At 41.9% G+C, this 15,052-nt stretch overlaps 1 protein-coding gene across 1 annotated transcript; it reads left to right on the forward strand.

Moving 5' to 3' along the window:
• The first annotated feature begins 1,624 nt into the window (after positions 1-1,624).
• LOC110156500 (H-2 class I histocompatibility antigen, L-D alpha chain-like) lies at positions 1,625-13,127 on the forward strand. Its single transcript, XM_055156906.1, has 8 exons — positions 1,625-1,821; positions 4,327-4,599; positions 4,691-4,978; positions 5,806-6,099; positions 8,250-8,381; positions 8,465-8,482; positions 9,082-9,117; positions 10,827-13,127. Exons 1-8 carry the CDS (start codon positions 1,767-1,769, stop codon positions 10,850-10,852), a joined length of 1,122 nt encoding a protein of 373 aa, XP_055012881.1. The 5' UTR covers positions 1,625-1,766; the 3' UTR covers positions 10,853-13,127.
• The last annotated feature ends 1,925 nt before the right edge of the window (positions 13,128-15,052 follow it).

The raw sequence follows: 15,052 nt of genomic DNA on the forward strand, positions 1-15,052 counted from the left end.
AAACCAGGACCAAAGCAGAATTAAACCAGGGCTAAACCAGAACTAAAGGTGCATGATGTAACTTTTCTGTTCATCACCTGCTTGTCTCCATGGAGATGTTATTGCTTTCCTTGGAATGTTCCACAGCATGGCAATAAAAGTATCTACTGTATCTCCATGGAGACAAGGCCAAGGTCAGATCTGTGGAGAGGCGAGTCCTCACAAGAATGCATGATTTTTAAGGTATTTTTCAGCAATAAAAACACATCTGTAATTGAATAAATGCAAAAAAGATTAGTTTAACATGACAAGCAAAGCAAAAACATGTCCATGGTTACGGACACTGATCAGAAAAGTTACATATTGCATCTTGAAATTACCTCAGAGTCTTAGTTGTGATGATGGTTTAAAGTCCTTCCTCCTGAAGCGCTCGTTGTTGGGGTTGAATATTGACTCCACTTTCTGAAGCGAATGTGGAAAAATGATTTGACTGGAGTGTGTTTCTCGTCACAGAGAAGACGCCGCGTGATCTGAAAGAGTGAAAACTAAAATGTGATGAAGAAAAATGTGTTTGTGACCCAGATCTGTGGAATGTACATATGTAAGTTATTATACAGAGATGTGTGTTTGTAAAATGTCAATAAAGATTTGAACCTGCAGCTGTGTCTGTGTCCTAAACCAGGACTAAACCAGGACTGAACCAGGACTAAACCGGGACTAAACTGGGACTAAACCAGGCCTAAACCAGGTCTAAACCGGGACTAAACCGGGACTAAACCGGGACTGAACCAGGACTAAACCAGGACTACACCAGGACTAAACCAGGACTAAATCAGGACTAAACTAGGACTCAACCAGGACTAAACAAGGACTGAACCAGGACTAATCCAGAACTAAACCAGGTCTAAACCAGGACTGAACCAGGATTAAACCAGGACTAAACCAGGACCAAACTAAAACTAAACCAAGACTAAACCAAGACTAAACCAGGACTAAACCAGCACTCAACCAGGACTAAACAAGGACCGAACCAGGACTAAACAAGGACCGAACAAGGACCGAACCAGGACTAAACCAGGACTAAACAAGGACTGAACCAGGACTAATCCAGGACTAAACTAGAACTAAACCAAGACTAAACCTGGACTAAACCAGGACTAAACCAGATCTAAACCAGGACTGAACCAGATCTAAACCAAGTCTAAACCAGTACTAAACCAGGACTGAACCAGGACTAAAGCAAGACTAAACTAGGTCTAAAAAGGGTCTGAACCAGGACTGAACCAAGATTAAACCAGGTCTAAAACAGAGACATTTCAGACAAAGTAATTAAATTTCCAGGGAGACAAGAAGGTGACAGAAAAGTTACATATTACTTGTATAAATTTAGAGAGTAGTTATTGGTCATGACTCGAGTATTTGCCTTGTGATTATGATAATATAACTTCTGTTCAGAGTATTCGGCCTATTTTAACATAAAACAATGAGTGTAGTCCTAGAAATGTCTCTGTTTCAAGTGTTAAACATGTGAATGAAACAAAACACTGCCCCGGGTCTGTTTGTGATGAGGAAAGGACATTAGAACAGATCAGAAAAAGCGTAATACGGGCTCTTTAAAGAATGACGCACCACGCCTCGATCTGATACGCGCTTTTGGGGAGGAACGGGAGCGCGCGTCGCCATTTGCTGAAGAACCGAGTCACAGCTGAGCCCAAACCGTCTGAACTCGGGTAAACACGAAACAAACTCGGCCTGGAGGAAACCCCGGACACCGAGCCCCGTTCGCCATGAGGGCCCTTCTTCTATGTCTCCTTTGGGGGACGTTTGTGTGCGTTTTCTCCGGTAAGTTCACCGTTTTGTCCACGTTTACGCACGGGACACGTCAAAACGAAAGTGAAAGTAAACATGTTGTGACGCACTTATTTTTTAGGCACATATCGTCGAAATTAACCGAAATGTGTGTCGTTAACGCGTCTAATGTGGTGTAGAAGTGTTACTATGGTTTCAGGTCTTAATAAAAGTACGAACATAAACTTTGAAGTGTTGTTTAGAGGTTGTATTTTGGACAGAATTCCACGCGCTATTTACGTCTTTGTTCAAAACGTGGCCCACACGTGTTTAAACGAGTTATTATTGCGCAGATGTTGTAACAAGTGACGAGGCCATGATAAAGTTGAGTTTGTGTTTAAACACGACATTAACAACAGCGCAGAGACTGTATCAAGAAGAAGAATGTCAGGCGGAGCTGACGCACGAAACTGAACTACGGCACCTTCAGAACCAGAGCGAGCCTCACTGTTGAACTGTGAAATATATTATTAAAGCCGCAGTATGTAACTTTTTAACAAAAAAATAAAAAATAAATAAATAAAATAAAATAAGTCTAAAACAAAAGTGCTTGCACCCTTAAAGGTTGTATGGAGGATTTTTTTTTGTTTCAAGTTGTCAATGATAGCATTATAGAGGTGCAGTAGCCTTGTAATTATGATGACCAAAAAAAAAGAGAATAAAAATTCATCAACTCTGGACGTGGTGGGGCTAAACATTTGCCAATAGATAACGACACTGCCTCGTTATCTGTTAGCTGACAGGCTGTCAATCAATCTCCCTACGTTTCTAGCGTAACTGACTTGCCTGCGCGCCGCCGGTACGTGGTTTACGTACGCCTGTCACGCAGTCCACAGACGCAAGACGCACAGACGCTGTTTACTCCACCAACGCAACAGTTCTTTTTTTGACCTATATCTTCCTCGCAGTTAACACAAAGTTTGTTGCAATTGCAGACAAGAATCCAGGAGCAGTTAGCCGCAAAAGAAAGTCTGTTTTTGAGGTCACTGAAAGAAGAAGACAAGGGGAAAAGCAGCGAAGCCAAACTAAGGTGATTCTTATAGATTCATTCCAGTGATGGCGCGACTGAAGCAGACGCAGGGTCTAAAGACTGACGCATTGGTCGCCAAATTACTCCTGGACAGGTCACTTCTGCTTATTATGAAAACGTACTTTATTTCCAAGAGCTAGTCAAACGTTTTTCAGGACACAAAAGCGATATCCTATGTCTGAAAACGTAATTTTCAAGGCAAAGAAAGAGTCCGCTTGCTGCTGCGTGTTGTAGGTAGTTCATTCGCACGGAATCTCCGCGCAACCTTCTCTGCACCCCTTTCCTGCTCCTGTCCCCGCTGCCCGATCCGCTCTTCCCCCTGCTCCTCACTTCTCCGGGCACGGAATCTCCGCGCACCGCTCCCCTCTCCCCTCTCCTCTCCTCTCTCCCTGCTCCGCTCTTCTCCCTGCTCCTCACTTCTCGTCTGCGAACGAAATGTCCGCGCACCCCCTCCCCCGCTCCTCACTTCTCCGCCTTGCCTAACCAACACTGTAGTTAGTTGTTTACAAGTCATGTGCAGCACCGGCTGTAAACAAACCTGTTTCTGGCGTAAAGAGGAGGCGGGAGGAGGCGTTTCTACGTAGGGAGCTGTGGGGGGGGGGTTCACGCAGGAGCAACATTTGAAAAAGGACAAACAGTCGCTGGATTTCTCGTTCCTTGGAAAATCCTCTATACAACCTTTAATATATTAACATGTGTCCGTACTGTCCATGGGCTCGCACCTCCACAGAAGTTATTTGGCCTGGAGAATGTTCCGAAGTATGGTTTTAACTTTCTGTTTCCGTGGAATCAGGCAGGTGACATCCCGCCTCAAGAAAATTACAGACTGGAGCTTTATATCAACATAAAAGATGTTTCCCTTCTTTAGTCCTGTGTCTCAGATGCCCTCCCCGGTCGGTGCACTCTCTTAGGGACTCCATGAAGACCGGGTCCTCTGCACTGCTGTTTGGCCCATGGGCAACACAACAGTGAGACCTGCCCCTGACCCAAAAGCACAGGGACCTGTGGGGCTGTATGCACTGGCCCCTCACACAACTCTGTGCTCTGGCCCCTCACAGATCCTCCTGAAAGTGGTGGGTCTGTGACTTGTTGCTCCTCTGGGCTATGCCCAGCAGCACAGTGTCGCTGTGGAGCACCCACCCCAGCCCGGGCTCCAGAGTGGGGCCCCTGTGATGGCAGTTTGGTGGTGTAACTGGCGTGGTTGCTACACTCATCATGAGGGGCTTCTGAACTGAGTGGAACATCTGCCTTTTTAATTAAGAATGACTACAGCAATCCTCTGTTAAATAAATAAATAAATAAATAACATACATACATAAATAAATAAATAAATCAATCAATCAATCAATCCTTTTGCCATATCGCCCAGCTGGTGCACACTGGCCCTTCTCTGTCAGTCTGCACCCGGGCGGCTGTGGCTACAAAAGTACCATGATTAAAATGTCCTTTCTGTTTCTGTGTCTCTACAGAACTCCACTCTCTCACCTACATCTACACCGCCCTGTCCAAAAAGGTGTCAAACCCAGGCATCCACGAGTTTACAGCCATGGGTCTCCTGGACACAAAGATGATCGATTACTTTGACTCAGACCTGCAGGAGAAGGTCCCCAAACAGACATGGATGAAGGAGAAGCTGGGGCAGGACTACTGGGACAAAGGAACCCAATCCAGAAAGAGCAAGCAGCAGTGGTTCAAAGTCAACCTGGACATCCTGAAGGAACGCATGAACCAGACCGACGAAGGTGAGTCCTGGTCCAGTCCTGGTCCAGTCCTGGTCCAGTCCTGGTCCAGTCCTGGTCCAGTCCTTGTTCAGTCTTGTTTCTGTCTCCTCAGATGTCCATGTTCTTCAGTGGATGCATGGCTGTGAGGCAGACCTGATTGATGGGAAGCTGCAGTTTCAGCGTGGGATTGATCAGTACAGTTACAATGGCAACAGCTTCTTGTACTTTGACGATGTGCATGGCATGTGGGTGGCCGCGGCGCACGAGGCGGAGCCAACCAAGAGGAAGTGGGATGAGGTGGTGGTGCTGAAGGAGTACACCAAAGGATACCTGGAGAAGGAATGTCTGGACTGGCTCAGCAAGTTCATGGACTATGGCAGAGCACAGCTCATTCATGCAAGTAAGTACAAGTACTACTACTACTACTACTACTACTACTACTATTACTGCTACTCCTTCCTGCTCTCATCATAAAACACCATGGGATCACATAAACTGACCCACAGGTTGGTGGTGCGATTCCTGCTCCCACAGATGAAAGCTGTTGTTGTGTCCTTGGGCAAGACACTTAACCCCCCTCACCTGTAGTATCTGCATACACTGCTGTGTGAGATCCTTGATGTAAAAGTGCTTTGAGTGCCTTAAAGGTGGAAAAGCGCCACATAAAAATGTGACCATTTACTATGTATCATTTACTGCTACTAGTACTAGTACTACTACTACTACTACTAGTACTACTACTACTACTACTACTACTATTAGCACTGCTACTACTACTCTGATACCACTCAGAATTAGTTGGGCAAACAGCTGCTTAAACATACTAATAACTATCACTACCGTTGTGATCAGATCTCCTCTGGTTAGAGTCTTTGCGTTTGAGGGCAGAGGCATAAACCAACGACTGATGTTGTGATTTTGGGCTTTACGAAAAGGTATTCAAGTCAAATCATCAAATAAAAATAAAATATCAGATTTTTCTCAAATCTGGCATTTGACACCTGAGACACGAACGCTCCAAAATGCTTGTCTCATGTGTAAAGTCCATGTAAGACACACTTTAGCCTCTTGCCCAGTAGTGAGCTGTAACTTTAGGCTTTATTTGGAATCAAAGCACTCCAGAACCTCCAGATGTGACAAGTGTGATCTCTCTGTAGAACCTCCAGATGTGACATGTGTGATCTCTCTGTAGAACCTCCAGATGTGACATGTGTGATCTCTCTGTAGAACCTCCAGATGTGTACGTATTTGCCAGTCCTGGGCGTCAAAAGTCCAGTGTGCGTTTGAACTGCTTGGCGACAGGCTTCTACCCCCCCGACATCGTCCTCAGGCTGATCCGGATCAATGGGATGCAGAAGATACTCGCGGAAGAGGACGGAGTCACTTCGACGGGGATACGGCCCAATCAGGACGACACGTACCAACTCCGAAAATCTATTGAAATCCTGAGGACCGATGAGGCACAGTACTCCTGCCAAGTCATGCACGCAGCCACTGGTGTGAACATCAAGAAGGAGTGGGGTAAGTGAACAGAAAGGGGTTGGATACTCCAAAAAACTGATCATAACCAGGATACTGGAGCACATGTAAACACACTGTGATTTTTATTATTAGTGAGGATTTAATCTGTTTATACCATGGTCCCACCAACTAAAAACAATTTACTTTTCACTTTTAATTATTTTAACTGTTCATAGTAGAGCCCAACCGATATATCGGCTGGCCGATATGGGAACCTGGAGACATATCGGCTATCGGCCGATATGCTTGCTGATATGGGCCGATATTTCACGTGGGCATGTTATACCTCGTTATAAAGCTTAGACTCTGTACATTATGTTAATTTAATCCAATTTACAAGCAGATAAATGTCCTAATATGTGGCTCTGCATCAGTATTTATCTGTGGTGTAATTGTCTGTGTCTGTGTCCGTACTGTCCCTGAACACACCACCAGAGTCACGTCACTTCACTCCGGTGTTTGTTTACACCCGCGGCGGTGCACAACACTGAGATTATTTTTTTTTTTACGGATAATCGGTTTGAGTGTGGATTAAAAGGACTTTTATTAGTGCAGACTTGTGATGTGAGGAGGAGCCTGTGTGAGGCTGAGTGTTGGAAATACATCGACTTTGAAGCTAGTTTTGGCTATTTGTTATTAGCGATTAGCTGCTGTAGCTCCTGCACATAAATAGGCTGTTTTCTATTGGCCTATTGTAAAGTGACTGTATTGTCCGTATATTTGCTGCTGGACCAGCATTGATATGTAAATGAGCTGTGAATAGACGTGTGAATGATCCACATTTATGCATATAATTAATTACCGCGGTGCGCACGTTTTTACGGCTAAAGGCTAATAGCGATAGTTTACTAGCTAGGAGTTATGGGTCGGTCGCGATCGAAGCGGCCCTTAGAGCCGGCTCTTTGAAGCGAACAACAGGAGCATGTTTCTTATTGGGAGCCGTGTTTTCTCTTTTTCTCACTTTTTCTCTTCAAGTCGCTTGTAGACCCGTAGTTTGACAGCAGCAGCGGCTGAAAACGAAACTTTCAGAAATCTGCGTGTGCATAGGATAAAAAAAAAAAAGTGCATATTTTTGGCTGCAGTTCAGCATAAAATGAATAAACCAGGACTAAACTTGGGCTCGAGTGAGGGAGAGACCGAGTCCTGACACTCAGTCCTGGTTCAGTTCTGGTTTAGTCCTGTTTCACACATGGTTTAAATCAGTTTTAGTCCTGGTTTAGTCCTTTTTCAGTCCTGGTTCAGTTTTGGTTTAGTCCTGTTTGCAACAAAACAATCTCAAGAGTCGCTTGGGAGCCGAAAGAGCCAGCTGCTTTAGTGAGCCGAGCCAAAAGAGCCGGTTCTCCAAAAAAAAAACATGGAATACCCATCACTAGTAGCTAGAATGTGATGCAAAAATGTCATTAGGCCAATTTACTGTCTGTTTTTTAAACACTAAATATATCGGCGATTATATCGGCTATCGGCAGCTCCAACTACCATTATATCAGTTTCATATCGGCCACAACAAAGTCCATATCGGCCGGGCTCTAGTTCATAGATGTTCAAGGTGTTAGATAATGTAATTTTAGTTGAAGTTAGTCCCTCCTAATGTCTCTGTCTCTCATTTGTTGATTTGTTTACACATTGCTATGGTGATGCACAGAGTGTAGTGATGTAGAACAGTGTTTAACTGTTGCCAGAACTACTTATGTGCTTACACAAAAATAATGCATGACAGTTAGCCTTAAGACTCATTTATGCTCTGTGTTCTAGACACATGCAGATACACATACACATGGAGGCTTCTGTTTGTCCTCAGTATAAATGTAGTGACAGTTTCTACACTTGGAATACTCTGATTTGTTTATGTATGAAAGTGGAGCAGAAATGAGCCTCTAGAATTCTCACGGCCCATGGTATCACATTATACACAGTCCATCTCTATCTATCTCAATTTTTAGAATATCATGAAGAAGTTCAATATTTTTTGTCACATATTTCAGAAAGTCAAACCCATGTATTATATTATATAGACACGTGACAGAGAGTGAAGCTTTCAAGTTTCACTGTGTCATGAATCTACTTTTTTATGATATTCTAATATAAATTGTATTTACTGATAATCTGTATTTATCACCACAAACGCGCTCTGACCTGCTTGTGTCCTGCAGACGGTAAACTCCCGGACCACTCTGATGAGGATAGAGGCTTCCCGACCGTAGCAGTGGCCACAGGGATCATTGTTCTTTTGGTTCTGATCGGTGCGATTGTGTGTGGTGTGATGTACAAGAAACACCTGGACAGTGAGTCAAACCTACATTTACTCCTGATTTACTCTAATCTATTTCACTGAGCTGAGCTAAACGGTTTTATTTTTGTTTTACAGAAAAGAAGAACTGTGCAGGTAAGTGTCTGCTCCTCTGGTTCTGCTTCTCTGATTCTTCTCCTCTTCTCCTCTGGCCCTGCTCTCTTCTGTCAGGAAGAGGGGAGGGCATCTGTCACACATGATTCTTTCTACAGAAATTTCTCTCAACTCTTCTGTTGATGGTTCAAATGGAAGTCCAGGAGATGTTTAATAAAATTTTTGGAGCTCTATGACGACCAGATTTTCTAAATCACGAACTGGGATAATAATAAAATAGTGCAAAGAGCGTGTAACTGAGACTATTATTATGCTCTTGGTTCTTTCACGACATGTTCACACCTCTTTGTGAGATTATCTGAGAGACTTCCGTCAATGCAGCTGAGGACTTTTTTTTCCCCATTTTGGTCATTTTCAAGCACGGTTTTCTACATTTTCCCCATACAGATGATTATTTCTGTCTTTACTGTGGTTGGGGATCTGACTGGTCAGAAATATACACTTGGGACAAATCCCTGGTTTTGTATAAATGTGCTGGGACAGGGGACACGGTTCTCAAAACTGGGGCTGTCCTGGGTCCTGGTCACTGTATATTTGACCCAGTATCAACTCATGTGTCTTTTGGTTCTTTGTTTCTGCAGGAGACTACACCCTGGCTTCAAAGGACTGTCCCATATGTAAGTTTAATAAATCTAGATCGTAGAGACTGTAGTGTTTCCCATTGAGAAAGGAGAAATTGTAACTATACTGATCAAAAAGAACTGCTTAAAGAGGGACTATTATACAAAAATGATTTTTGGAGCGTTCTATCATTTTATTGGTGGTTTTCAGATTCTAGTGTGATGATGTCATACACTCAAACGGGGGGCAAGAGCCAAACTTCCCATTGATCACATTGTATTTTACCTTAAAATGTCCAAAAAGTAAATTCACAAATGTTGAACCTGATATTTTCATTATTGACTAAACCCTCAAACTCACCGTGTTACAACATAATTTTGCATTTTAACAATATTCGTTTTAGCTAGACACCATCTGTCTTCATTAATATTGTCCTATAGAAGCTGTGATGTCGTCTGAAACCCACCAAGAACATCATCCAAAACATGCCTGCAGAGGTTTTTAATGTTTGAGTAATCTAGTGATCTCTCCCAGACCACATTCTAATAGTCAGCAGTACGAGACTCCACCCACAAGCCAACATCACCCATGCTCCCACACGACAGTTCTCCAAACATATACAAAAACATGACACAAAACTGTACAGAACACTTTGACAAACCTGATGTGATTTGCAGGAGTTTCATCAAGTGGGACATCACTGTATTGTGAGTAGCGCTCTGAAGGGGGAGTGACTTATTGTGGAGAGCAAAGGAAGGGGGAACACCTTCAGAAATGAAAGTCAAACTTAAAACATGTAAATATGTTGTTTTGGACAAATGTAGCATGTGTAGAAGTGTCATACTAGTCAGTTCATTTCTCTCCAGCGATTAGGTCACGAATCAAAATACACTAAACGGTTCGCAAAAACCCCGGAAGTGCAAGTTCAGGCACCAGACAATCAGTGAAGAGCCATATATTTTGTGTTGTCAACGATTCCCGAGATCAAGGATTTAAAGCTGGAATAAAGAGAATGTTTGGTGAATTTCATCAAAGGGAAAGACGTTATTGTTCTTCCTACGGGATTTGGGAAAAGCTTAATATACCAGTTAACCACGTTAGCGGCGCATTACATACGTCATGACCAAATAGCAGTGATTGGTTAAATGATAAAAAGTACCCGCCTACTGTCGAGCGAACGAATCCTAACACTGCGAGGTCAGACGGTTTGTACAAAGTGAAACAAAGTGTAATACCCCATCTTTAAAAACTACATAAGGGAAGTAAGTAACAAACTGTGTAATACAGAACCTGTAAGGCCTACCATGGTTCCAGATGTAAATTTCCCATAATTCTTCCCTATAGATTTGTGTGACCTATAGATATTTTTCACAACGTCTCCAAAGTCTGAGCTGAACCAACAGGAAACACTGCTCTGGACCCTGTGTCAGCCGAATGTGCATTTGACACATTCATATATCTGTCTAGTACTGGCTTTGGTGGATTGTACCTGTGCTAAATATTCCTGACATAGTAGATATTGTGTAATTTAGACATGTTTTAGCCCTTGTTTACATGTGGTTGCTAGGCGATAGTAATTACTTTTAGTTATGTCTGCTGCCGGTGTCCAACCAGGGAGTAACATCACAGTAACAAAGTGGAAACGGCGAGGCAATATTTTTAATCAAATCTAAATGTAAACTATGTTTTAGAGAAATTACTGACCTGACCTGTCATATGCAAAGTGACTGAAATAATTTTTTTATTTCACTCTTTTTTGTTGTAGATTCCAATGGCAACGGACATGAATAGAGCTGACTCTGTTCTGTTCTTACTGTAGCTGTGATGTAGATGACCACTGGGACCCGTGCGTCTGCCTTAACAGTCAGAACATGTGAAAAGTAGGGATGGGACAAGATACAATTTCCACAATATGAGACGAGACGTGAGATTGGAACTGGAGAACGAGACAAGACAAGATTTTGACATAAATAAATTATGCTATCCAGTTCCCAATTTTAGCCTCACCATATTTGATTTACTTCATTTAATATTCTTGCTGTCATTACAGCAGTGCTTATTGGGGCTACAGGTTCTCAAAAAATGTAAGTCACCAGTACCTAACTCCATCCAATCCGAACATAAAAACATGGGGGAAAAGTCTCAGATCATTTTCAGCATGTGTGCTCAGGCTTGTGGCAGTTTTGTCTCTTGAGAGCTTGTCCCATCCCTAGTGGAAAGTGAAGGAGAAGGTTCCATTTCTGTTGGTTTTAAAACATTATTTATAGGTGGATTTCAGTTTTGCTCATGCTGTGCATTTCTCAGTATTTCTCAGTATTTTTATTTTTAATGTGATCAAAAGCCGCACACACCGCCTACACCAGCTTACTATACTTTCACTTCACAACACCACCACAGAGCACCAGACACATGCATACATTTATTTTATTTAGATTTGATTTATTTAAGAAAAGGAACAGTTAATATTAAATGATCATTTTGACAAATGTGAATGTGGCAGATTATAGTCCTGGGCTCATTTCCGTCTGCAGATCTCTGCAGGCTGCTGTTACAAAAAACACAACATAAACACACAACATTTACACAGGCTGGGGGGTTATTCTATCAAAGTGTCCAGGCTTATTCTGAAAAGAGAGACAGATGTAATAAAGGAGCATACAGCCAGAATCTGTCTGTGCCTCTCACAACAACCACACGTGCAAGATCATTTTAATGAAAGAATGGCCAAAGGCTTTTATATTATTTGTGTGTTTTTGATGAGTGCAGCGTCCACACACACGTGTGTCCGTGTGACGGAGCATACGGCTGGAACAGTCTCAGGTGACATGTGACTGTAGAAGTCCCTTAAACTGTATCAGAGACAGGTGTTAAAACACAGGTGTATGCTCCAGCGTCAACCAGACGAGCTTCTGCACAACTGACCAGGTGCATCAAGGGAGTCCAAACCATTTCATTTGCATTTATTATTTTTATTGCTTTACTGCAGCAGTCAACAGTCATATTAGGTCAAAGTGCCAGCACAGGAAGCTTTCTGATTGGCTGTCAAGTGTGTCACAGGGCTTTCTGATTGGGTGTGCAGCACATCAGCCTGCACACCTTCTCCAGACAGTTCTGAGCATGAAGAGACTCATACTGAGTTTCTTCATACTGAGTGAGGGAACATGTCCGTTTTTCCTCTTGTATCCTCTTTACACAGAGGTCCGTTTTCTTCAGGAGATTTTGTGTCTAACCTTAAATTCAGATGTGTGCCCTCCTTGGCCGGAGCGGGTGAGGTCTGTCAGAGTATTACAGATGAAGATCTGCTAGTGTGAGCTCCTCATTACTGATTAGAGAAAAACTCAAAAACTCTCTCAAAAACTAACATTTCTACATGTCCCAACAAAGCAGGCTAAACATTTGTGTGATTTGAAGTTCACCTTGTACACTTTAGTTCAGTGTTTAGACTTGTTTTGCTTGAAGTTCTTTTTGGGTTGAAGTTACATTTTGTTTTGAAGTGATGTATAAGCTCAGCTTTATTGCTTTACTTTACTTTGGTCAAATATTTCATCCCCGGTCGTCCTTGGAAGGGGTTTAGCCCATATCCTTTAGTTTGCACTACGGATGCACCCATCTGATACCGATACCAATTCTGATAGTATTGGATATGTGTGCAGATTCTGAAAAATGAGCTTTATCTAATAAATCTTACAAATATACCAATATGCTGATGTCATATGACTTGATGTATTAACAACAATTTACTGGTCATAAACTGCTGAGTGATGATAATAGCTCCATAACACATGTGGATTAGTTTTAATAAATGCTGTTTTCACTGTCTGGTATTGGCAGATTCTTAAAGCTGTAGTATCAGAATCGGTATCTGAACTGAAAAAGTGAGATGGGTGCATTCTTAGTTTGCACTATAGGTGTTTAAGTTCCCTGTCTGCTTTGTTTTGGGTGGGCTACCCCCTCTCAGTTTTCATAGAATGCTTTTATAATATTTTATAATTGTACTAAATTTATAATTGTTTTAAAGTTTTACTTGCTCTTTTGTTGTTTAATAAATTTTATTATATATTTTCAAGTCTCACCTCTGTGTTATTTTTTACAAACTTCTTTGTGTATCCGAGGCATTTTAACAAATAATCTGTTTTGAACATTTTAACTGTATGTGAAAATGTGTATTAACTTGGCTCACATGTCTGTGGTTGTGCTGCTCATAGTTTTGCCTCAGTTCGAATGTTCAGGGGCTTTAAAAAACAAATACAATATCAGTACAAAACCTCCATTTTCACAAAGTATAAACTCATTTCTAAATTTAGGGACAAAGAATTATTATACTTGGACTTTCATAGCACTTTTCAAAAATACCTAAAGTGATTTTACTTGAGTACAGTATTTTAACCAGGACTGAACCAGGACTAAACCAGAACAGAACTAAGACTAAACCAGGACTTAACCAGTTTCACACAGCGGTTGGACCAGGACTGAGGAGGATCCAATTTGGTCAGTCCTGGTTTAGTTCTGGTTTAGACCTAGTTCAGACCTGGTTTAATCCTGCTTTAGTCCTGTTTTAGTTTAGTTCGGAAAAAGTGTATTTATAAAGAAAACAAAACCTTCAGCCTTCACTTCTGCCTAGTAACAGCAGATTTGTTTACTGATTGGTTGATTTTTGGAGTATAGACTGCATATGTAAATTGACATGGCTTAAAATGTTTGTATTAACTCGCTCTACATGGGTTTTTATTTTGCTATTTTATCCGTAAATTAATTCCTTTTCCTAATATGGAAATCAGCTCCAAATTCGCCCCCAGAACTGCTGACCCCGTGAGCTCGTGAGTCGAACGCTGTGGGTGACGTCACGCTCCCTCAGAACACTTTTCATGCAGTCTGTGGTTCAACGACAGATTTAAGAGTTAAGTTCTGCTTTAGTCCTAAACCAGGACTTGGTTTGGACCTGGTTTACACCTGGTTTAGTCCTGGTTTAGACCTGGTTTAGGCCGGGTCCAGACTGTTTTGTCACAGTGGTGCAGAGTCCTGATCTGCCTAGTAACAGCCAATTTGTTTCCTGATTGGTTGTTTTTTTTTCAACCCAGAGTCATGTGATTTTACTGAATTCAAGCACAGGAGAGTTTAGTCTTGGTTTAGACCTAGTTTAGTCCAGGTTTAGTCCTGGTTTAGTCCCAGTTTAGTTCAGTACTGGTTTAGTCCTAGTTTAAACCTAGGAGCTTTTGGATTTTTTTTTTTTTTTTTAATGGCATAGAAACACAGAACCAGTACTGAACCAGGAGTGAGCCCAGACTGATCCAGGATATAAGTGTTTGGGTGTCTTGAAAAAAGCAATTTAAATGCATTGATTAATTAATTAATTAAATCAAGACTAAACCAGGATTAAACAGGGATTAACACCAGACACTAAATCGAGACTAAACTATGACTACACCAGGACTGAACCAGGACTGACACTGGACTGACACTGGACACTGGACATCCTGAAGAACCCCTAACACCCACCGCACAAGCACCATCACCGGACAGGAGAGCACCTTTAGGGACAGGCTCTTGTCCCTGTCCTGCCCCACGGACGCAACTCTGGAAGTCATTTGTCCCACACGTCACACGGCTCTACAACATATCTACAAATGATGAATTACTGCTGGATTATTATTATTATTATTATTATTATTATTATTATTATTATTATTATTATTATTATTATTATTATTATATCCTCTCTTTCACATAGTCTCTAGTCCAGGGGTCTCCAACCTGGAGCTCGGGAGCTCCCAGTGTTTCTCCACCCTGTTCCAAACAGCTCACCAAGGGATGTATGAATTATATGTATTGTGCTGAAAAACAAGAACAATTATTTAAGTAAATGTTTATTACCATTGTATAATTTTGATGTCTATCTTTGCGCACTAATACACTGATAATAGTTCAGGTTAACAGCTAAGGCTCTTTTATTTACTCCGTTTCTTTCGACCTCTGAAATGAGCAGCTCTGTGG

Source organism: Boleophthalmus pectinirostris, unplaced genomic scaffold (genome assembly GCF_026225935.1).
Source record: "Boleophthalmus pectinirostris isolate CB_2022bp ecotype Guang Dong unplaced genomic scaffold, ASM2622593v1 HiC_scaffold_21, whole genome shotgun sequence".
Taxonomy (NCBI): domain Eukaryota; kingdom Metazoa; phylum Chordata; class Actinopteri; order Gobiiformes; family Gobiidae; genus Boleophthalmus; species Boleophthalmus pectinirostris.